Source organism: Sphaeramia orbicularis, chromosome 5 (genome assembly GCF_902148855.1).
Source record: "Sphaeramia orbicularis chromosome 5, fSphaOr1.1, whole genome shotgun sequence".
Classification (NCBI taxonomy): domain Eukaryota; kingdom Metazoa; phylum Chordata; class Actinopteri; order Kurtiformes; family Apogonidae; genus Sphaeramia; species Sphaeramia orbicularis.
This window is the reverse complement of record NC_043961.1, coordinates 50,311,850-50,338,264: the sequence shown is the minus strand read 5'-3', so window position 1 is coordinate 50,338,264 and position 26,415 is coordinate 50,311,850. Positions and strand designations below refer to the sequence as shown.

The 26,415-nt window shown below is 37.9% G+C and overlaps 1 protein-coding gene across 3 annotated transcripts in view; it reads right to left on the bottom strand.

Annotated features, from left to right (window-relative positions):
- asic1b (acid-sensing (proton-gated) ion channel 1b) overlaps nt 1-26,415 on the bottom strand; it is a 335,432-nt gene that overhangs the window by 21,085 nt on the left and 287,932 nt on the right. For all 3 annotated transcript variants that reach the window (XM_030134869.1, XM_030134866.1, XM_030134868.1), the window contains 4 exons: nt 22,364-22,491; nt 6,946-7,096; nt 3,929-3,985; nt 3,217-3,370 (listed from right to left, as the gene is read on the bottom strand). In XM_030134869.1, coding sequence (XP_029990729.1) covers nt 3,217-3,370; nt 3,929-3,985; nt 6,946-7,096; nt 22,364-22,491 — 490 coding nt within the window. The remainder of the gene's footprint in view (nt 1-3,216; nt 3,371-3,928; nt 3,986-6,945; nt 7,097-22,363; nt 22,492-26,415) is intronic.

The window sequence follows — 26,415 nt, the reverse complement described above, 5'->3', positions numbered from 1 at the left end:
AGACTGCTTGCTTGTTTTTGGGATTTGCCCATTTTAAGCGCCCATTGCCCATTTTCAATTTTTCAATTGCTTTTTGTTGTCTGAAAATTGGTTTTGTTGAGTTTTTAGCTGACATTCTTCAGTTACGTGGATATGTAGCATATGGATATTGCTATCAGCATCACGTAGCATTACCACGGTAACACAGATGGAGCAGCGTCTGGTGGATGTAAGAGCTACACTGGTGTACTTCAGATTGTGTGTCAGTCATATGTGAAATACAGAAACTAGCTGTTGTCCTTCAAATGAAACCTAAGAACATGTATATGAGTGGAAGTGTTTCAGTCCAGCCAATCCTCCAGGACCCACTGGATCTACCATCTTAGTGTTCACATGATGGTACCCATGGGCTGACAGGACAGGGGCGTGGTCTGCAGTAGCTCATTTATCATATTAACCTGCATACAAATGTCCCCTTTTACGGACCTAATATTCTGATTTTATTTTACACAGTAAATCTTATGGCATATTGTACTTGACTGTGTTGTGGAACACCTTTCATTCAGTCTTACTGAATGCAATGTTTTTGATTGATTTGTTTGTTTGATTTGTTTTATTAGTTAGGCTGTATTTGCTGTTTTACTGTCCTGTCTTGGGCGCGTAGAGGAAAGCTTCTAGCAACTAACTTCTAAGCTAAGTATTGAATCGGGACAACATCAATTGGCTTTCATTACATAGATTAGGTTTTGCATATATTATGCTCTATATAGAACATCCATCTTTATGTATGTGTATATTAGTGCATACACTTTACCTTGTCCAATTATCCCTTGTCCTTGACCAATGTCTAGAATCCCTCTTATGCGGCTCTACCATTACTTTTTCCATGTTAAGGGGATTTTTAGAAAGGTTTCCCTTGACAGAGTGTATTATGTGATGGTTTGTGATGAGCACTATATAAAATGGATTTGACTTAACATGATTTATAAAACAATAACCAAATGTGATCATATAATGCTGTTGAAATTTTACAGATATTAACTTTGAAGTGGGTGGCACTAAATGGTTTGTATTGGTTAGCATTGTTGCCTCACAGGAATAATAATAATAATGATGGATTAGATTTATATAGCACTTTTCTATGAACGCATACTCAAAGCACGTACAGAGGATCCATTATTCATTCCCTCTCACATTCACACTCTGGTGGTGGTTAACTACATTTGTAGCAGCAGCTGCCCTGGGGCAGACTGACAGAAGCATGGCTGCCAATCTGCACCTCCGACCACCACCAAACACTCATACACATTTATACACCAGTGGGAGTAGCAGCACTGGAGGCAAGGAGGGTAAAGTGTCTTGCCCAAGGACACAACAGCACATGGAGAGAGCGGGATTCGAACCACCAACCCTTCAGTTATTGGACGACCCACTCTACCATCTAAGCCATGGCCGCCCCCAAGAAGAAGAGACAGCAAGAAGATTGTGGGTTTGATTCCAGTGTGTGAGCCTTTCTGTAAGGAGTGTGTACCATATCTCTGGGTACTCCAGCTTCCTCCCACCATCCAAGGACATGTACTGTAAGGTTCACTGGTCAATCTCAATCGCCCATGGGTGTGAACGGTTGTTTGTCTGTGTATGTCAGCCCTGTGTCCATGGTGTACTCCACCTCCACCCACTGGTAGCAAAGATAGGCTCCAGCATCCATGTGACCCTCTCTAGGATTAAGTGGCTCAGAATGGACAAGGCTGGACAAGAACTTTTTAACTACATAGCATGAATAAAAAAAGGAAAAACATACAAACAAATCAAATTACAGTATAGAAATATAATATAATATGATACAATATAATATGTAATTTAATGTAATACAATACAATATATAATATCATATAATATAATATAAAATAATATAATATATGATGCTCCTTTCTCAATGTCACATATCTAATGGAGCTTGATATGTAATATCAAGTTATTATTCAGCCTCATTTAAGACGGACCACACAGTAATAAAAAAAATCATTTTATACATGTTTTCTACATTTTCCTATCATTTTATTCATATATTCCACTACATTTGTGAAGCTAAGACTTGGGTAAACCTATTTTAAGCACCAAAATACCTGGTCCACATGAGTGAAGGTGTGTTTTCACAAGACACTTGAACAATTCCAAAAATCAGACTTCCGATTTTCAGGATGTGAGATTTGAATTATTTTTTTCTACAGTGATTCAGGACAAAAAGAGGCCTCAGTACACATGGAGCCGAGATTGTCCTGAACATTTTGACATAAAACACTTGAGTACTGTATTATATGCAAGTACCTTAAATCAGTGTATGTAAGTAAGTTTGTAAAACATGAGACTTCTGCAGCTTCTCCTGTGTTTTCAAGCTGTAAAAAATCTACCCTGTGAGGCCCTGATGTTCCCTAATTACAGGTGTTTTCAGACAGGTAGGTGGCAGTGGGATAAATACATGACTGACAGCTGTGATTACCAATCAGTGATCAGAGTCTGTCAGATGTGAGCTGGACATGATTCTACTGCTCTACTCCATGTTTCAACATAGAGGCTTGGAAAAAGTGGCTTTGCTTTTCCATAACATCAGGCTCACTAATATTTATATTTAGTCTTTTAATTTGGGCTGAACTCCTAAAAGACAATTTTTAAAGCAATTTTTTGAAATTGTCAATTCATTTTTTAACCACTTTGTGTGTAGGAATTCATAATACACAAAGCAGATTAACCCCTTGTAGACTATTGCCTCAATATTCCACTGTTTTTGTAATGAGGTGCTGCTCAGTGCTCTTTGTGAATGTACATAGGTCTCCTGGTTATCTAATAATTCATTCATTAATTTCATGACATTCTGCTGAAATTTAGATAATTTTTGTTTTGTCTTGAAGGTTGACTGGAGGAACTGATCAACAGTAGCATCAATAAAATAATCTACATACCTGAGACTGGAAAATTAGTTGAACTACTAATATGACAGTTATGACAGATATGCCTAATGCCACTACTTTGCGTCATAACTATTGTAGGTGCTATATTCAAATTAATGATTGCCACTTAATTTAGCATCTGCTTGACAGCAACAACACAAGTAATTTGTATATTTTTATGGAATTGGAAAAAAATAGGTAGTAAGTAGGAAGTAAATAGAAAGTAAAGTAAAGGACAGTCTAAACTTGACTGTGGATAAATAACAATAATATGAAGATAGTGACTTACGATATGTACTGCTCTGTCTTGTTGAATTTCTTGGCCAGGTATTTGGCTGATGCTTTGCTGGGAATCTTTACAAAGGACATCTCTTTACCGTAGCGCGTCAGGTTGCATGGCGTCTCGCACACACAATAATCATTGTCCCGCTCGACAAGAAAGTCTGAAAAATAGAGTCGACACACACAGACAGAGATTGACAGAGGGAAGATGGGAGACGGATAAATTTATTGTCACCCCGGGATGACAGACAGAATGCCATGCTGAGTGAAAGGCATCAAAGTAAACTTCAGAGAGTTTGTGAAACAAAAACATGCTGTGAGGAGGATAGACCCCAGAGACCCTTATAAGAAATACAAAAGATATAAGACTCAACAACAGAATCGCAGAGACAGCGGCAGCCACAGGCCAACACGTGGCGTGGCGTCGTGAAAGAGTGAGAGATTGCGGGTCAATAAGAAAACACACAGCAGAGATGAAAGCCCTGAAAGGTATCAGTTGATGGAGAGACAGGGGTGTGTGAAAAGAAGAGCCTCAGCACCAGGCCTGAGGTTTAGTATCGAAGAATGGCTACCATCAGGCTGAAGGAACACTATTATCTGTTATCAGCGTGGTCCAGGGGCTCTGAACATTGGCGCACACACACACACACACACACACACACACACACACACACACACATACAGACGTACACAAGCAGCATGCTGGGTTATCTCCTTACCCAGGGCAGGATCTGCACACTCCTTGTACTGCTCGGGGGTGCAGTATGGGGCGTCTCCTAAGGACAGACGGAGAAGAAACACAGTGTTCTCAAAAGGAAGCAAAACACCATCATTTCAAAGGAGAACACAAAGTGGGTCTGATCTGGGCTTGTAATTAGTTTTGCCTTATTCTGTCATTACTGTCCTTATCGGTGCTGGATATTAGTTGCAAATGCGATCTCATCTCGTAATTGATTTCATTAACTTTTGTGCTTCCACTGCCTCTCGTCACCCTCTTCTGCGTCTTGTTTAAAACAGGAGCCATCCCTCTCCTGCTATCAGGACAACACAGAAAAAAAGGAGACGTCCTCAAAGTAAAAGAAATGATTTCCCTGCTTGTAATTTCTCACTGCTTTTGGTTTATACCCATTAAAAATGACTCTAATGACAGGAAGACAGAAGAGATGAATGGAAGTGGAGCAGAGGGCTTTAACTGGGGAGTTCTCTGTAGACTCACATTAATCACCTGCACTATCGCTGAAAGATAATAGCTAATCCTGATTATCACGCAGACAGATTGTTCTGGCTGTCTCTAAGCAAACACAACGTTGAAAGTGACCCTGATTGACGACAGAGATGTTAACATTTATTAGACAGGTGAGGGTGGGTTAACTGAGGCCACTCCAAATGTTTCCTCTGTGCCAAATTCCCTTTCAATTCCCCATCTGAGATGGCACACTGTGATTAAACGTCGAAGGTAGACAGCTGTAATCACTGCACAAACATTAAGTGAAGATAGTTGATTTTTCCGATCCACTGGAGTGTGAAAGTATCTGATTTTTCTGCAGCCGCTGGCTTCCCAGAGAATTGTTTTCGTTGCTTCAGCTTTAAGTGAGACAATTTTTAATGAGAACAAAAACAACAGGCAGTGTTGCAAGCTACATCTTAATAAATACTGCCACAGCATAAGCAGAGATGGGCACAAATACATATTTCTTGTTACAAATGCTGATAAAATCTGTCACATTAAATATCTAAAAATTACAAAATGCATTTAAACTTAAGTAATCTGTATTTACAAATGTAAAACACTCTAAACAGAGCAATTATTTAAGCCTTATTGACAAACACTGGGGGTGGAATTGCCTGAATAATGGCTCACATTTTTAATTCACTGACTATACACTAACACAATGCAGCCCATCAGTACAATAGAATCATCAGCACTCTGAACACAAAGAACTTTGAGAAACTTAAGGTCAAAAGAGCAGCGAGTATAACACGCTGTTGTTGAAATGGGCTCTAACTGCATTGCAGTTAAATGTAAAGGAATTAGAAAAATCCTCACAAAATAGAGGATGCAACTGACACAGTGCAGGGTAGCGGAAAAGATAAAGAGCATGTTTCAGAAAAAGGCAGTAGAGGCAAAAAAAAAGGTTTAAGAATCAACGGTAAAATATAGAAGTTAATATGTTGAAGAATGACTAAGTGCAACAATAGATGTGGTCAAATGTGCAGTAAATATGGAAGATAGTGGGATGTCTATCACTGAAGTGTGTTATGTTTTAGACCGCGGGTGTCAAACATGGGGCCCCTGAGCAGCCAAAACCGGACCGTCAAAGGGGCCAACCTGGCCCTGGGATGAACTTGTGAAATACAAAAATTATATTGATGATATTAACGATTAAGGATGTTTAATTAATTTTAGTTCAGGTTTCACATACAGACTAATATGATTTCAAGTGGGTCAGACCAGTAAAATACTATCATAGTAACCTATAAATAATGACAACTCCAACTTTTTCTCTTTATTTAGTGTGAAAAAGTAAAATTCCATTAAAAAAATGCATTTACAAATGATCCTTTCACAAAAAATGTGAATAACCTGGAAAACCTGAAATTTCTTTAGAAAAGTGCAATTTTAACAATATTGTGCCTGTTACTAAATGTTTTGTGCATCTGTAGAAAATGTGACTTTAAATTAGGTGACATATTACTGTATTTTCAGTTCTGTTGACAAAATAAACCTTCATTTTAAGATCAGTTTCTTTTTTTGTTGATTTTTTTCAGTTAAAAAAATTAAAGCAGTTTGTGAACTCCATCCATCAGCTGATCTGCAGCCTCAGAGTAACTGCTTATGTTTATGTGTGTTGTAGAACAGTATTTCAGTGTGATGGTCACATGACGCACCAATGGTCGTTACCTGACCTCACGTACACAGACTGTTTCAGTACCTGTCTGAAAACCCAATAGTTTGTACAGAGTCAAAGTGAAAAGACTAAAACATCAATATTATGTATTGTTTTTTCATATCTGTTCATTTCCACTCATGTTAAGGCATATAAAAAATGTTTTCCATTGGTCTGATCAACTGATCTCTAATCTTAATTGCTTTATCATATAGGTCTATGTTTTTCAATTTCAGTCAATTCATTGCTTTTACACAATGAATCTAAATATAATTCCTTTATATTCAACTCTACATGCTTTACATTTAATTCATTACAAGCTTCAGTCTTAAGAGGAAACATAAAACAATACAATTCATAAAAAATGAATTACAGCAATTTGTGTAATTAATTATTTTTTTCTTACATTTTTAATGAGAGCTGTGTGATATGGCCAAAATATTAAATGTCATTAAAGTTTAATGTTTTCTGGCTATGAGAACTGAAGATAAAGCATGATTCAAAAACATCCTGTCTTTACAAACACTTACTCCATATCTGACTGGAGAAACACATTCATAATTAAAATATTACCAGAAAAAAAACCCAAAAAAACAAAACACAGTTGTGTTTAGAATTTTTATTGAGCAAGAAAGCTCTCCAGGGGGATGATCTTGGCCTTTTTCACAATTTTCAGATATCATAACCTTGATCTATTGGTTTAAATCAACATGCCTCACCATAATTACAAGTATTCCAAATACACAAATACAAGGTCTTCAAGTATTTCATTAAAAATTAAAATACAGTGAAATGCTACGTATCTCTGTCAGTGAAAGTGAGTCACTATAACCATATTTAGATCTTACCCGGCATATGAACCATCCTGCAGTTGCAGTTCTCTACCAGATATCGTGTCTCACAGTCGATCCTGCAGGCTGTGATGCTGTAAGTGCTGAAGAAGTCAGAGTCCATCGGAGTGGCCTTGCAGTCCCCCCACGGTGGAGGCAGATATGTCAGCTAAGAGGGTGAGAGAGAAGCAACAGTGCAGAACCACTTTAGTAATAAAGCTTTGACATGTTCCTATTCTGTTTGGCCTGGCCTTGTACCTTCACCAATATGATGACAACTTGTCAGTATGACAAAGTGCATTTATTTGACACTCATAAAACCTTTCTCTTACTCCTTAGTGAACGCATGAAAATAATGGAGCTATTGTGGGAAATTCTCACCTACGCCTGTCCTATTCCTAGTACCATGTGTGTAATAGTTGTACTGCCCACTCTTCATGTAGGACTTGAATAGAGTGGACTGTATTTCAGATTAGGGATATTGTTAGTGTTGCACTGTGAAGGGAGAATATGAGGACGTACTCCTTCTGATTAGACAGATACTGTGGATAGACTGGATGGATAGATGGGTGGATTTTGTGACTGCTCAAATTATACATCAAAATGTGCAGTTTGATGGGGAAGGCTGCGCTATTCTAATAACCATGCTGATGACCACCCCAATTATTTTTAATGGGAAGTCAAAAACGATCAAACCCACCCCCCATTTAGAGCCGCAATACATAGTCATGTTTTAATGAAACAACATGGGTGGAAGTGGAAATGGGTCACAACTTTTCAGATTTTAAACCGTAAAGACCCCGTAGAAGCCAATAACATCTACTCATCTATAATGTTTAATGCCTGTGGACCCACTAAACCTGCCAATACATGTTAATAATTTGTGTGAAATACAGTTTGTCGTCTTTTCATCATCATCAGATATGACCCATTTGGATGTTCAGAGGCTCTGTAGTAAATGTGGAAACACCATAATCTTCTACAACATTGATTCACCAGGAAAACTCATTGAGTTTGACAAATGACAGTGGATGGAGACACTTGTTTTATGTTCAGTTGATGATAGATTTTACTGAAAAACTCCCTTTATCTTCAGTTTTCTTTGTTTCTTATATAATAACCTTTGAATTTACTCTGAGCTTTAATAAAAATCTACATGACCAGTGAATTAAATATAGGAAAATACATGATTTACACTAAACAATGCTAAATACAGAGGATACTATTATAATAAATGCTTATAAATCAGTTAAAGGAGCAATATTTTGCTTTTTTTTTTTTTTTAAATGGAATTATGCATTTTAAAACATTTCCCTGTGGTCTATATAAACTGTAAATGCCATGCTTGGGTCTGAATTCTTCATTAATTCAACTCCACAGGTCCATCTTCAACCTTATATCTCAATAATGACTCCAGAAAGGTGGTTTTGAGCGCTGGCCCAAATGAACCACTTCAGGCCCCAACCCCTCCAGGTGGTTGACCGTGCTGCTCCGTCCCATTCAACCAAAAACTGAACATTTTAGGTAACCAGCTTGAAGTTTGGACATATTTTCAGTTTTTACTACAACCACTGCTGCTGACATACAATTTTGGCGTATTCGGAGAAATGTTTGTCGGAAGTCTTGACCTTATATGTGCAAATGTCGTGATATAACTAGTTATAGACGTAACAAATTATGAAGGAATTAAAACTGGTTGTAGAAATCCACTTGATTTTTGCCAAAATTAATATAAACATAGCTTTGCAGTGCCTGGAGGGTTCAAATTCAAACTTTTTGAACTGTTTGGGTCCAAATACACAAATAATGTTCCAAAGACTAATAAAAGCGGGTTGAGCAAAATACGATCCCTTTAAGAAAGATTCAATAGAGAGAAAATTCATTTGGGAATGGCCACAAACACTGGGTCTTTATGGGTTAATAAGCTAAATCAGGATTTCAATATCTAGTTTTTTTTCCCTAAACTATCTTTAACTAAACCATCTGTCCCCTTTCACATTACCTGAAGAGAAAATATGAATGGCAGTCAATGGTGAGACATCAATAATTTTTTCAGCCCATCTGAATCACGTCACACAAGTGATGAAAGTACCATTGTGCCGTCAGTGTGAAACAGTTCAGTCTCATCTGATACACGTTCTTTTTTTTTTTTTTTTTTTTTTTTAACCTTTTCAGCAATTTGGCCTCCAACATAAATGTACTGGGTGCCACAAGTTACTTGACAGTTTTGATCTAAGAGGGGTTTGAGCCTTAGATCAGTTCCCCTTATTGATTGGATTTAATTATTTTATAACTGTACAGATATTACCTGATGGGAAAACACAAACACTGATACAGAACCTGAAACAGAAACAAACAACAGGCAAAAACAAAACAGTAACAACAATAGAAGAACATCAGTGAATTTGAAGAACAGAATAGTCTGATATCACAAAAACCAGTAGCAAACAACAAATGAATATATAAAAAATTAATAGATAACAAAAAAAAAGCAACAGAATAACACTGATGACTTTAAAGCAAAATTACTCCTACCCGTTCTTCAGAGCTGACAAAAGTATTAACAGAGGTGAAAATTGCTACAAGGCTGGTCAAGCTAAGAGACGTCCTCAGTGGACCTGGGGCTCATTTCTGGGTTAAATAGTGAACACAGCCATTTGCGCACCCTTCAGCGCAAATAATGAGCGAATGATGGGTCGGCAAATGCAGAAGCTTAACGAACGCAAAATCCATTACTGCGCTTGATGCGTTCGCGAAGCCATCGTTTGCTCACTATTTGCATTGAAGGGTGCACTAAACAGGTGCGTTCACTATTTAACCCAGAACAGTGCCTCCGCTCCCACTGTTTCCAGTCCTCTGACAGCAAACACACTGAAATGAACTGAATTATTTACACATATATATTATGCGTCCGGCTGGACGTCTAAGGATGACCCCAGTTATTCCACACTGGTGACTTTATTAACAGAACTCTAAATGGTAACTGTTGGTAGTAACCACGCCAAACAACAGGACAAACAGATTGTATAGAAAAATTGAACACTGTTCCGTTCCTCTCATCCATATGCTCATATCTCATTTTGCATGCACGCGCGCGCACACACACACACACACACGCTGGTGTGTGTGGCACCAGTTCACTGGCTCTATCCCCATACGGTTCTCATTCCTTCATTCATTCATTCATTCATTCATTCCTTCATCTCTCAAAGCCACACACACTTAGTCCTGAACTAATCTATATTTATCCATAAATCGACAGAGAATAAAATTCAGTGAGCAGATCAATCCTCACTCTGTAAATTCGTTTTTATCGGTACAAAATGTCCATGGGAAAAATCTGATATCATTAAAGATATTGTTAAACTTGTGTTAAAAATCTTCTTTTTCAAATGTAAATAATACTTCCAAGGAAATACATGACAGAAATGAAGTGAAATGAAGCTACAAGAATACATCCTCCATCCTCGTTTAAAATCAGCCCTGGAACGAGGAACTGGGTGAGTGCACATTTTTAACCAACTAGCCCAGAAACGGGATAGCGCATTTTGCGTTGCATTGGGGTTAACGAACTAACGCACAAACGCTTTTTGCGTTGCGTTAGTTGTTAACAAACAAAGAGCAAGCCAAGAAATGGGATAGCGCAAAATGCGTTAAATGGACGCATTTTACGTTGCACTGGGCTTAACGATTTAACAAGCTAGTGCAGAAACGAGCCCCTGATCCGCTAGTTTATTGACAATATTTACAATGTCTCTTACAAAACTTTTTTATGTGTTTTCAAAATCCTCAACAATTTGACACCAATGGTCAAGTAGTTGACTTGCAAATTTCATTAAAATTGTCAAAAATAATGTGCAATTAATAACTGAAATAATATTTCACTGATGATGATGATGATGATGATGATCCTCTTTTCTGAAGTAAACAGAAGAGGCTGGTCCTTACACTCCTGGAATGATGAGTCAATGGCACAAATGTCCAAAATACTTGGTCACAAATATTTTGCATGAGAACTATTCATACACTTCCTCAGTAGAAGAATACAAATATTTGTGGCAGTTTATTGTGATGATGCTGGATTCAACATCACCTGCAGCCCCTGTTTCTTCATTTTGTTTAATCCAGGTTCCTCTGTTCCCTCAGCTCCATGTTCAGTGTCCAGCCACAAAAAGACACACAAGGAAAGCTGGATTTGGGTCGTTTTAATGTTATACAAACTCCTCATTGTACTCATAGTCTGGCTGTTTGGTGAAGCCCTATATGTTGTCCTTAACTTCAAGGACGACGTTTATCGCTGTTCTGTTGTTTTTCATAAAAAACTGCTAGAAGTCACTATTGTTGTCACACAATGTCTGTTTCACACAGCTTGCAAAGTTTATGTTATTACTTGCGGAGAAAAAATCAGAAAAATTGACCTTGTTTGAAAAAAATAAATTGCTGTGCCTTTCTGTCACATTATCCTCATATTCATTGAGAAAGTAATCATAAACAACGAGAAAATATAATGACCTGCAAATTAATCATCACTACAGTGAGGAGAGGCTCTTGGACATAATTAAAAATGTTTCTTTACTTAACTATATTTACCATAAATGTAGCTGCATTTATCTGCAGTCATACTACAGCTGTTTTTTCTCTAAAATGTCATGTGAATTTGAAGAGAACTTTTGAAAGGTTGTAAAAACCAAAATGTGAATTATGTACATTTCCAGAGTGGTTTGGAGTGACTACTCCTGACTGTGTTGTCATTGGGTGGCGCTATAGGCTAACTTACAAATAGCTTTAATAAACAGTAGAAGAAGAGCATTTTTTTCCATTTGAAATGGCTGTGATGTCTTTTAACTCAGTCTCCTCATCCGTCCACACTACCTGTTCATCAGAATTCATCGGAATATTCTGAGAAATCGCAGCAAACAGCTCATCAGTCACATGAGTTAGATGTTCGCTACATTGGAACTCATTTGAAAAAGGTGTTTTCATTTCCTCTATATGGATTTCATCTTTGGTGATAAAGACAAAAACCACCTCAAGCAAGCATTTACAAACTTTTTTTTTTGGCAAAATTTGGAAATGTTTTTAAATTTTTCCCCTTTCCATAAATGCTTTCCAATACAAAATTTCAAAATATGCATTAAACACCTTCATGGATATGCACCTAGTGTGACTGCCGAAGCCCAGTATCTTACAGAATCTGAGCTCTGAGCCAGTTGCCCCATTAAACCACATAATAAATCAGAGCAGGCATTTTAAATGTTCATGTTCACATTGAGAAATTGAGAAAGCTTCACTTTTAAATCAATGGCTTCCCCACAATTTCCTCCAAACCTGCATGAAATGTACACAAGTGCATTCAGTCTTGTCTGTACATACTCTTAGTGAAAGCATTGGGGTGATATGAAAGTATGGCCTGTGTCTCTTTCAGTTCTTTCCTTAATGTAAAATCTCTTCTTCAATTTTGCTTTACTGACAAAAGTTGTGCAAATTGTCATAGCAACCATGTAGGCCCAAACACACTGCATTATTCTTCTTCTCTTAATCGAGTCTTACTCTTAAACTAGTGTTTTATCAAACTCTCAGTATGCCTTAAGTGCATGTTAAATGACCAGGGGCCTGATAACGTCACTGTACACAGGTTTGGAAACTGCAGATTACTTAAGTAATAGCTTGCCTGCTCTGAATGGCTTCAGGAAAACAATGATAAAAATCTGAATTTACTTGCTAAAGCAGACAACAAGGACAGAATTGTCAGCATTTCAGTATCCATGATGAATCAACAGATGGTATATAAGGGTTTTAAAGTGAATGTGTAGCAAACAGCAGGGATATAAAAGAAAATCCTTTCCTATTCGAATTTTCAGCGGCTCAATTTTTTCACAAAAAGAGAAAAAATAAGACGGGAAACAAATATGCACACATCAACTTTACATACACTATATATAATATCATTTTCAAGTCCCTTCCTGATCTGGGATTAGGTTCCATAGTTAATTTCAGTATTGACTGAAACACAGACCAGTGCTTCAGTCTAAAATGATCAAATTGTGGGACCCTGTATGTCACTGTTCAGGACCAGGTTGTGGTCAGACATAATATTCTTGGCCAGTTCTAAAATATTACCATGGTAGGTTAATTCAGAGTTTCTCCAGGGGTTGGTTTGTAATTCTGGAACAGGATTTCATTAGGTTGAAGAATTCTGATGTCTAAGTATTGGACAACCAACACAGTAGAAAACCTACAATCACTGAAGCAAAGACCAAAAGAAGAATTAGCCTACTCGTTTCAAAAGACTGGAGGCAGCTGTGAAAATAAATTCTTTGTTTTGGGTTTTTCAGACAAACTGACATGCTCTTTCCAGGAAAACAGATGGTTTATACGCCCACACTTCTGTATGAAAATACCTGCTTGACTTTGCTTGTAATCTAAATTGCCCATAGGTGTGAATGTGAGGGTGACTGTGTTTGTGTCAGCCCTGCGATGAACTGACGACTTGTCCCATAACTAGCTGGGATAGGCTCCAGCGACCCCTGTGACCCTAGTGAGGATAAAGCGGGTTCAGATGATGGATGGATGGATTTTGCTTGTACTTTATGAGCATCAGATAGTGAGTCAAATGCGATGTTTCTGAGTTTCTAGGGTTTAACCTCAAGGTGCAGATTTTCATTTAGTTTGACCATTATTTGTACCAATTATAAACCACTGACAAATTAGAATTTTTATGGAGTGGTCAAGTTGCAAAGTTCGTCTCTGAGCAGGGCACAGACAATTAAGTATTTTTATAGCTCCATTAGATACATCATTAGTATATAAGAGGAAGTCACTGAATTTCAATGTAGGTAATGTATGAACTATGGCAAAGAGTTGATACTTTATGCATGTATATAATATTCATAAACACTGGCATAACAGAGAGAAATATAAAATAAAGTTTAGAGGCTGATATGAATTTGTAAAAAGACAAATGATCAATAAAGAAATAAAACAAATTTGAACCACAATGAACTAATTAATTTCTAATATTACACTGAACAACACCCACACATTGAAGAAAAAGAACAAGTTGAAGAAACACGCTAACTGAACACGCTAACCCTACCTTCCCTCTCTCCACCCTCTCCCCCAGTCTCTCTCTATCTCTATCGCTCTGTCTTTTCTCCTCCTTTACTTTCTCGCTCTAACCCCAACTGGCCAAGGCAGACGGCCATCCTTCAGGAGTCTGGGTCTGCTCGAGGTTTCTGCCTGTTAAAGGGAAGTTTTTCCTCGCCACTGTCACCAGTCGTAAGTGTTTGCTCCTGGAGGATTCTGCTGGGTTTCTGTAAATTGGCTTAAAATTTGATTTGATCTGATTTGATTTGATCTATCTTCCCTTTATGTGAAGCACTTTGTAACATGTTGTTTTAAAAAGTGCTATATAAATAAAGCTTTACTTACTTACTTACTTACAATAGAAGTACAGTGGAACCTTGTAGTATGAATTTAAAATGTTTCATGAAAGTGTTCATTTTGTGATTTACTTGTTTTATGAACCAATTTTTGACATTGAAATGAACTGAAATATAATTAATCTGTTCCAGCCCCCCAAAACCATTCAAAAACCATCCAAAAGTCCTTTTTTAAGGTTTTTTAAAGGAGAAGGAGAATCTCCTTCCAGTAAAATGTCAGGCAGAAGAATAGAAGAATTTCTGGTGTTTTCTTTCTCTCTTCACTTAATTTGTTCTTTCCTCACTTTCATCACTGTCTGCACTTGCAGGATGTTTCTCTAAAAATCTATCCAAAGAATTCTGCTTTGTTCTGCTTTTTAAAATGTTCTGAAAATGCGCCAGAACCCTGTCATTAAAGCAGTTGCATGACCTGAACTTAATTTGTCTGGAGGATTTTTTCCAACAAAATCAGAAACCTCTGTCCATTTTGCTAACACTTTTTTATTTACTCGTAGAGGTAGCTTCCTCCGCTAGACTGTCATCGTTCAGAATTTGGTAATCTCTTCCTCCATCTGAATGCTGCTCCTGAACGTGAAGTGAGCACCTGTGGAGGAGCACCTGCTGGCACTACCCATTTCCACTCTGCTTTTTGAAGCAAAAATTCTCAAGAGTCACGGCTTGTAAAGATAATTTTCTAAGGTGGACTCGTACTGTGAAGTTCCACTGTAGTAACTATGTCAAATCAGGTTAAATGTAAAAATACACTCAGCTATGTGTTTACTTTAAGTTACACTACACCATTCGGGTAGACAAGGTAAAATGAAAAGACTTCAGCACAGTTCATTTTGCATTTGCATATGGTTAAAAATATATTAGAACTATTAATTTACTCTTTGGTTGCCTAAAAAAAAGCAGGGTCAAATTTGATGCATTAAATGAAGCAGGACGTCATAAAACAGCCCCTGTGCGTTTCGTCTCATTGGTTCAAACAGTGCATCACTGAGCGCTCACACAGCAATAAATTAAAGGCCACTGTTGTGATTTAGGGACCTGCTTTTTACAATCTGTACCAGAGTGCGTGAGGCAGCCACGTGTGGTGCGTACTTGACTTGGTTACTAATCACCTAAGGCTCAAGGAGTGCACACATGCAGTGTTCCTGCATATAATAAATACACATTCAGTCCAGAACATGGAAATAAACCACCACGTTTAGACACAATCATAATCAGGAGAAGGCAATGAGTCTTCAGCTGTCCTTCACATCAAGGACTTTTAAAGTCAAACACAACATAAAAACCATCAGAGCTGGATAAATGTGATAATCGATAGTGGATGGATGCGTATTTATTCACCTCATCATGTGGAGTAGATCCACTGGATGAGCTATACGACTATGTAATGGCTCTCTTATGCTCAGTGGTTCGCTTTTAATTCCTTTGCATTTTCAAGAGCTTCACTCAGACATCCTTAACCACCTTGTAGCAATGTCTTTCCTGTTGGTTAAACTTTTACCAAGACCTATTTCTGCAACTGTGGACAAGAGAGGCTCTAGCATAAAACGTTTCAGGACAATTTAGCGTCCTGTTAGCTGTTTAATGACCATGAGGAGGAAAACAAATCATGTTAAGATTGTGACCTCAATCACCCCTTCATTAACTAAAGTGAGAGAGCAGAGGTAGAGGAAGATGAAGGGTCTGCCAAGATAGACTGGACAGCATAAGAAGAGGATGGAGAAAAACTGTTACAAGACGCTTATTGAAGTTTTGGCTCTTTATGTCAAATAGGAGGAAATTGCAGATTTTTACTTTGGTAGGATTTGGGTGAGTGACAGTTTGGCTGGTCTAAAGGAACCTGACAGTTTTACACTACAGGATTGCTGAAGTAGTGAGCTGAACGAATGTGAGAAAACTGCATTAGATTAATGAAGAATGAGCCTGCCAGACGGAACAATAAACACCAAATAAACACAGAGGGAATGGAATCGCATTAAAAACAGGAGAATCATATTATAAGAAATGTAATGAGTGCCGAAGAGGAAAACATGCAGAAGCTATTGAGACACAGAAAAAAAAACAAAGAGGGACAGTCTCCTGCAGATGCGACATTGGCAGCATGCAAAATCCTGCTGCAGCCCGCCGACACTGAAACACTCGCTTCCAGAGTGGACGTGGAAGGACTGAGATCACTCACAAATCCATCCATTTCACTTCACCATTCATTATGCATGGTTCTGTAGCATATTAGGTGCCAGAGTATATAATTTGTGTGACTCCATGGTGCAGAATTATTCACAGTTCAGAGGAGTAACCTACATACACTTTGGTTCACAGAACAAGACTGAGAGATTTTGCGTTTCATAATAACGTTAAGGTCTCAAGTGTGCAACTATCAGCATGGCACAAAGGCCCAATGCCTCAATTGGAACTACTATGTGTTTTTTCACTCTTTTTTTTTTAAACCATAAACTGTGTTAAAAATGGAGCCTCTGTGTTCGATTCTAGTCAACAAAACAGCCTTTTCAACTTCTGTCATTTTATAGGTGAGTAAAAACTAATGGTCCTTTGAACAATCCCATTATTGATGATTCTGTGGCAGATTTTGTGTCTTCTGTGTGGGGTGCATGGGATTGATTCTCAGGCAAAATGATGCTGTCAATCTGAGATGTGTGAAAGTCCTTCAAACCACAGTATAGCGCTGACAGCGCAGTGGCAGAACTCTTTCTTACCATGTGGGACGCCTCATTTCAACTCCCCTTGGTCCAACAAAAGCCTTGAAATAAGGCCAACGACAAATCTGTCACTGCTCAATCAGAGGCATGTGTACAGTGGGATTTGACTGCTGAGTATCCAATTTACCATAACACTGACAGTGTCTTCAGTATTTCCACAGAAACCTAAATTTACTCCTTCAATAGTTTAACATCTGAAGTGTGGCAGCATCTTAATCACTGTCATTAGAGTGAGATAAAATTGACGACTGTATCTGGTGTCTGTCTGTGCATATATATATATATATATATATATATATATGTATATATATATATATATATATATATATATATATATATATATATATATATATATATATACACACACACACACACAGGGTGGGGAAGCAAAATTTACAATATTTTGAGGCAGGGATTGAAAGACAGTGTATGACCAATTAGTTTATTGAAAGTCATGAGAATTTATGCGCCACAAGAAAACTTACATAATAGAAAATGTTTTTATTCTATGTGTCCTCCTTCTTTCTCAATAACTGCCTTCACACACTTCCTGAAACTTGCGCAAGTGTTCCTCAAATATTTGGGTGACAACTTCTCCCATTCTTCTTTAATAGTATCTTCCAGACTTTCTTGTAATAGTTTTGCTCATAGTCATTCTCTTCTTTACATTATAAACAGTCTTTATGGACACTCCAACGATTTTTGAAATCTTCTTTGGTGTGACGAGTGCATTCAGCAAATCACACACTCTTTGACGTTTGCTTTCCTGATTACTCATATGGCCAAAAGTTTCTGAAAAGGTATGGATAATAGTGTTAGGTATGATTATGACATCAATATGTTTGGTTTCAAAACAATTGACATAGTGCCTGCTGAGAAAAAACAACTAAATGTTCATTGTAAATTTTGCTTCCCCACCCTGTATATACACTACAAGTCAAAAGTTTTAGAACACCCCAATTTTTCCAGAATTTCAATGAAAATGATCCAGTTTAATGTCTCAGTGTACTCTGAAATTAAAGCATAGAGCAAATAAACAACTGAAGTTAAAAAAGAAATCATGGAATCAATTTAGAAACCAAAATGTATTCTAAACTTTTAAAGTAGCCATTTTTGGCAGATATAACAGTTGAACACACTCATGGCATTTTTTCTACAACTGAAATCAATCACTACTTTTATGCAGACAGAGGAGGTTGTAAGTAATTAAGAAATGTTGGGACACCTGTAGGAATTGGTAGCACCAACTTTCGAGGCTTGATCAACTTCCATTGCTGCAGAACTACTTTAAGTTGTTAACCCATTTCATGTTCGCAGAAAAAGGCATTTTGGTATAATTCTGAAATGTACATTATTTTTCAGTTTTGTTTAACTCTTTCGGTGCCAGACAGTTAAGGTGCTAATAAGCCTTAAAAGTGCCACAGAATTTGGCCGTTTTTCAGTATTTCGCGTCGTTTTTATAATATTTGAAGAATCCTGCAGGAAACTGCTCGGTAACATCCGACCGATTGCTGATTAGATTCAAAACGCACCAGACGCAGCCGATTCATTATTGATCGTAATTTGCATAATTTATGATAATAATAATAATAATAATAATGATAATAATCTTTATTTATATAGCACTTTTCATACATTAAAAACTGTAGCACAAAGTGCTTTACATATCAGTTTAAAAATCAGTACCGCCCCCCACCCACACCCACCCACTCACCCGCACATACACACCCACACACACACACACCCACACACACACACACACACACACACACACACACACACACATATACATGCAAACCCACAAGCTCACACATACTTAAGAAGACTGACTGAGCACGGGTAGACCAGAACAAAAATGTACAAGTAAAAGTAAAACATCAATTTAGGAGGCGCTGTCTCAGGGAGCCATCCGCACCAGGATGCAGCCGCCGACCCCGGCGACCAGGCACCAGCAACACAGCCCTGCATCCCAACTAGTGGGAGAGGGCCAACTGGGACCCCCACCCACCAGAAAGGAGCGGACCCCAGTGAGAGAAGGCGCCACAGCCCCCGGAGTCCACAGCCGCCCCCCGGCATGGAGGGCTCCCTCTGATGAAACACCGGAGAATAAGAAACATTAAAAAGATATAAAAATATTATTCGGTCGCTTGACCTCAAATTCCCATCTGATTGGTCTCAAAAGGAGGACACAGAAAGAACGTCATCGAAATGTGAGAAAGAAATGGGGGTGGATGGTTTGTTTGTACACAGATATGGCGTGTTCTCCAAAGCCGATCTGATTGGCCCGTGGCACTTTAAAGGTTGTATTCGTAAAGCTGATTTAATCGGCCCATGGCATTAAAAGAGTTAACCTTCCCTTTTTTTTTTTTTTTTTTTTACCTCTGGCAGTTCACTGCTTACCTTTGTACCATTTCAAGCTGTTCATTTGACTTGAACTGCTTGAAGTTCAATACAAAACTGAAAAAATTGGGGTGTTCTTAAACTTTTGACCAGTAGTGTGTGTTTGTGTGGGTATATATGTTTATTTATTTATGCACACAAACACACACACACACACACACACACACACGCACACACACACACACATTCTCTTTAGTTTTAACATTAAATACAAAGTGGCGGTGAATACATGTGTTCATTTTAACATGACGACTGTGGTACAATATTAGACAGTAAATCTGGTCTGTATAAGTAAAATTGGTAGTTATTGGTAGTTATACTAGTAACAGCAATTCTAGTTTTTAGCAGTTGTAGTTCAGTTGGCTGTGCATGCATGTGTCTCCCCCTCTCCCCCCCTCTCTCCCCCAGTCTCTCCCTCACTTTCTCTCTTCTTTTAATCCTCTCTCTTTAACCCCAACTAGTTATGTCAGTGGTCCCTCCTCCAGAGTTGAGGTCTGCTCCAGGTTTCTACCTGTTAAATCCTGGGGGATTCTGTTGATGTATGTGAATTGGCTTCAGAGTCTGGTTTAGACCTGTTCTAAATGTAAAGTGTCAGGAGATAACTTTGTTATGATGTGGCGCTATATAAATAAAATCTGATTGACTGATTGATTGAAACAGTGAGGTAGCAGATTTTAAAGCTACAACAGGTAACAGTTCCACATTAAAACAATGAGGCCTGTGTTTTATGTTTTGCTGACATGCAAGGTGAAATGCTTTACATTTTCCTTAAAAACACTGTAATGAGTCTTAAAATAATAACCCTCTCAATTATCACTCATGACCCTCAGTGTGATTGTGTGTGGTGGTGTATTTACTTACAGAGATCCTGCCGTCTATCTGTGTTTGGTCTATTTTCTTCTTGTTTCACTGTGTTCGGGGTGTTTCTTTTCTTTGGGCAGTGAGTTTGTACCTCCAGCTGATAACAGCATCATACAGAGGACAAAGGTGGAAAATTGTAAAAACGAAACCACTCACTGCACAGTTCTGTCTATGAGACAAAACTGTGGGCAAAGCACATGCACACACGCACACACGCACACACACACACACACACACACCTAGACCTTCCAGCCTATGGCCTCTAACAGACCTGTCAATGACACACATGGAGGAAGCTTTTTCTTCTGCTCCATTTTGCCTGTAGTACATTCCGTAGAGTTTTGCGAAGGGGTGGGTGTGTTTGTGATTTTAGAATATAACTGCTGTGACAGAATCAGAACATGGTGTTTTATTTTTCTACTTCTCATCTGTTTTCATGCTATGCCATTCACTCTCTCCATTCAGTTTATTGTTCGCTTGACCATGGCTCTCACTTCTTTGTTCACAAAGTGTATCAAATGGTTCCAACAGGATCCAAATTCAGAGAAATCTGTAGTTTTATTCAGTGTAATGATCTGTTTCATTGGTCGTGTCAGTCCTTTTACCAAAATTTAAGTGGATATTTCAATAGAATTGAAAAGACATCATGTAAATGTAAATTACTCAATGTAATATAAATAAAACTTTAAAATATCACCTCGTCTGATTTCTACCTTTGGCCATGTTACCCAGCCTTATAGAAAATGTGTCTCATCTTGCCTTCACCATTTATTATAATATTATTCTCTGTATTTTGCATTTTTTCAGTGACAATCAAGTGTTTACCATATTTAATTTACTGATCATGTGCTTTAATCATCAAGCTGATATTACATTTGAGAGTTATATCAAAAACAGAGAAAATTTTAGAGAAAGTTACTTTTTTGACAAAATCTATCAATAACTGAACATAAACCAAGTGTCTCCATCCACTGTCATTGATCACACTGCATGGGTTTATTGGTGAATCAATGTTGTAGAAGTTGACTGTGTTTCCATGGTAACTACGGAGCCTCTGAACGTCCAAATGAGTCTTATCTGATGACCATGGAAATATGACAAACTGCATTTTACACCAATTATTTACATGTATTGATAGGATTAATGGATTAGAAATTATTAAATATTTTAGATCAGTAGATGATTTTGGTCAGTGGTGGCTGTTTGGGTCTTCATGGGTTAGAAGTGTTATTTGTAATATTTGAAACAGATTAGCAAGACAAATTTTGGTCATATCTGATGACCATGAAAAGATGACAAACTGCATTTTACACCAGTTATTTACATGTATTGATAGGATTGTTGGATCAGCAGGTATTAAACAGTTCACATCAGTAGGTGGTTTGGGTCACCAGTGGCTGTTTGGGTCTTTATGGGTTAAACCCAGAGCTATGGCTACTGGTGATCTGCAAACTGAACAGCTTTGCTCAGTGTTTAAATTTCACATGATTGAGATCCTGAATGACCCAGGAAACTTCAGTTAAGCTTTCAGTCTGCTGGGACTGACAGGGCAGACAAGGGTAGAGCCATCAGCAGTGGCTTAGAGGCAGCACAACGATCCTCCAGATGGTTTTGGATCAAGGGGAGTACGCTGTAGAGTGTGAGTGTGACTGGGACACACGCCAGAGCTTGATCAACCCTGGCAGGGTCACCTGGGCCACATAGTACGATGTTAAAAGAAGTGAAATACTCCATGATCCCAGGATACATCAGTGATGATGGAGCCGAGTACATTTAATACTGTATGTGTTCAGTTAATGAGGTATTTACACGGACACTTACATAGATACAATAGAATACGTCTAATCAACATAAGTGAAGATGTCAAGGCTTGGCTCAAAGCAGAAGTAGAAGCAGAGGTGTGTGCTTTCTTCGTTTCGATAAATATTCAAAAATGAATATCAACATATAGGAAATGCTCTGACAAAATATGCTGAGATATATTGTATTTCGCTATTTCATTGTGTCATATTTCCCAAGACGTACCCGTTGTTCCTGACAGGAGACAAAGGTCTGAAAGCCTGGAGCCACTCCAAAGCCCAGCTGGTCTATGAAGGGCGGCTCATCCTGGGTGTGGATCTGAACTTTGATCCCTGCTTCAAACGATGTCTCGTCTGTTGACAAGAGAAGGGGAAGACAGTTACAATAGGAATGTTGATTCATATGCACACAATGTACTGAATTAAAGAATCAAATGTAAAATAAGAATGGAGTACATTGGCTTTAACGTCAATATTTCTCGTCTAGAATTAAAGTTTTTCTTAAATTTACACATTAAACTCATACAATTAGGTAAAAAAAATGTCTCTATAGTTCTGAGTGTGTTCATTATTGGGTGAAATAACTTCTTTATGGGTGCAGCCTTAAAGCTTAACCCTGGCAATGTTAAACACTTTGGAAACAAGTTAAGTACAAATATAAAAACATTTCAAAGACAACAATTCAAAGCAGAAGTAGGATTACTGTCAAACAGTATACAGTTAACAAGTCTAACTCTCGGCTGGCCTGGGAATGCCTCGGGGTCCCCCCGGAAGAGCTGGAGGAGGTGTCTGGGGAGAGGGAAGTCTGGGCATCCCTGTTAAGACTGTTGCCCCCGCAACCTGGCCCTGGATAAGCGGTGGATAATGGATGGATGGATGGATGGATGGATGGAAGTCTAAGTCACTGGTGTTTTAACCTGTCTCTGTTTCAAGATTACTTATTATGTTGCGGTACAAAGGAAAACTAAAGTCTTTAGACCACAAATGATAAACATATGGCCTCTGGGCCAAAACTGGCCCACCAAAGGGTCCATTACGGCCCGTGGGATGACTTTTTGAAATCCAAAAATTACACTGAAGATAGAGTATTATCAATCAATGGTGTAAAAATCTTTTTAGTTCAGGTTCCACCCAATATGATCTAAAATGGATCAGACCAGTAAAATACTATAATAATAACATATAAATAATGACAACTCCAATTTTTTCCCCCTTTGTTTTAGTGTAAAAAGTAAAATTCCATAAAAATGTTAATATTTACAAACTATCCTCTCAGAAAAAATGTGAATAACCCGAACAAATATGGACAGCCTGGAATGTCTTATGAGGTAAGTGTAATTTTAACAATATTCTGCCTATGACTATGTTGTGTGTATTTGTAGATCCACTGTGATCTGTACGTTGTAATGAACTTGTGTAAAAGATAAACTGATACAATATGGTTAGAATTGCCCGTTATTTTTCTTATGGAATTTCAGGTTGTTCATGTTATTCACGTTTTTAAGGAAACTTTGTAGTTGTAACACTTTCATTATGTCAAATTAAATTTTTTTCCCCTGTTATTATTTTACTGGTCCGGCCCACTTCAGATCATATTGGATGGAATGTGGAAGCTGAATTAAAATGAGTTTGACAGCTCTGCTTTAGACAGTCTGTATAACTCTAGTCTTCCTTTTTTTCTGCAAACTGAGGTCTGTAGGATCTGCAGTGGTCAGTAGTCGGTCCTTTCAGACATTCTGATGTCCCTCTGGAGAAGCCTGGAATACGTTACCATGGAGATTTAGCCCATTTGAGAGGTGAAGCACCTTAGTGATGCTGAAAACTCAGAGTTAAACCTGAAGTTACCTCTAACCTCATCATCCTGCTTTGTGATTCAGGGCCCTGGTTTCCACACTGGATAGTCATGTGACTATATACCTTACAAGCTTCACTGGCCAAATGCAGGCCGATCATGTCTTTATTATAGGTGCAGATAATAAGCAGCTGGCATACAAACAGAGAACAGATTGTTAGATTTGCTCATGCTCATTGAAGCTCCAGCCTTTTGTGATTAGTCCAATGTCAGCCTGTGTGCTGACAATAAGTTTAAGACCAAATATCCTTTAATTTTCCATAGAAACTCAATATAACAGTATTTGTTTTACTTATCAAATGTTTTTCCACATCAGATGATTTTATTTGTTACTGAATATTTGTTACTGAGAAATGCTTTTTGCTGTCATCAATTTAAATGCAGCTCATTTCTTTGTTAAATTTGTAATGTTAACATTTCATGTGTGTTTTGACTGACAGTTACTTACATTTTATGACAAATGCAGATTTTTTTTTTACCACTTTGTCATAGTGGTCTACTACTTTTTTTTCCAAAGCTGCATTTATATAATAATAGCATATCACCTTATAGATAGCATATATTGCAACTTGACACCATGGGACTTTATTCCAGTTATGCTGTTAAGAAATAGTTGCAAACTGTGTCCTATCATGTTTGATTTTATATATATTCCATCAGAAAATGTAGCATATTCCACACATGTTGGAGACGTGTGGAATAGAAGTTTTTATCTGTGTGCGTTTTTCCAAATGTACAATCTGTACTTACAATTTAATTTCATTAATTACAATGCGACAATTGTAATTAATGAAATCAAATCAAAGTTTTCCAGTTTTGGGCACATTTATTTATTGTTTTGGAACTGTCCTCCTGTCAGACAGTTCTGGGGCAATGTTGCATCCAGACTATCTGAGTTGATACATGAAACAGTGCCTGTAACTGTATGTGTGTTGATGCTTAATGATTTGTCAATCTTTAACATTTCTAAACTCAAAAAGTGAGTCATCTCTGCTGGACTGACAGCAGCCAAAAAAATGATTGCAACTTGCTGGAAGCCACTTCATTCTCTAACTATCCAATCTTGGATTCTCTCCTTTTTGGATGTCATATACATGGAGCTTTCAGCGGCTCGAATTAATGGTGCTAATGAAAGCACACTAAATAGCCGGCATAGCACTGCTGACTCTTTGAAAAACATGCTATAAGTTAATTTTGCCACTGGCTCTCTCACCGTAGTGCCGCTAGATGTAAAGTCCCCTCTGTCTTGTCTATATATGTTTGTGTGTCTCTATGTGTCTGTATGTTTAGTGTGTTTGTGTGTATTTTTGTAGATTATGTATGCATTTTTATTTTTTTGAGTGTGCAATTAACCTTACTTTTTTTTTCTTTTGTTATCATCATACTATCATTGTGTTCTATGGTATCCCATGACATGTTCTTATGTCTTAGGCCCACTCTTGATATTCTTGTTCTGAGACTCCATTCCAGTAATATTGTATCCCCTGAAATACCTCTTTTGGACTTCATTTGTTTTATGACATGAAAATGAAAATAAAAATTTGATCGTAAAAATGTTTTTCAGTTTTTCTTTAGTTGACCGAAGTTTAATCAGTGAAAATGTGTATGAAAAAGCATTCTGATGTCAAAAAGGTTCAAATTAACCCATTAAAAAACTTTAATATGACTTTAGTCTGCAAACACCCATTCCTAGGGAATCCCATTGGTGCATTTAATGTGTATTCATCAGCTGCACCAAAGGGCTCCCACACTTTTATCTGTACATAGTAAACAATAGCTGACTGAAAGATAAAGGAGATGGACTCTGTGTATAGACCCACTGATGACAGTATGTGCCCCACAGGAGGTTTATTTACTGCACAGAGAAATGAGAGTGAATGGATAAATTAATAAATAAATGTTGATGAGGATAAAAGGAAAGTCGATACAGCTGACAGCTTCCTCTTCTACTGCACTCGGCTGTATAGATTTTATAGATTGAAGCAGATGGGTCTCTTTGATACTCAGATCAAGGAACATCACAATGACATGGTGACTTAAGCCCATACTTGTGCAAATGCACTACTATCACATTTGCAGTGATCTGCAAATGCTTCTAGCGATGCCAGGCTGTTTTCAAGCGATTTATTTGTCTTTGAGCTCCAGCTCCAGGATAAAGCGAGAAAGTGTGTTTTCTGTTGCCTCTCCTCCCTGGTTGTCACACGGTATCATCCTCTAAGAGTCAGCCTTTCTCACTGTTTTCAATTAAAGAGCTGAGGGCTGCGACTGGAATTCAGCAAGAGAGCTTTGACAAAGAGCGGCACACTTTAACTGTTACACATTGCTCTTCTGAGACAATATATAAAGCCATTTTCTGCTGCTGCCAAGACAAATGCATGACGCTTGGAGCCACACATATACATAAGCCCAGCCCAAGCTCCTGCCTG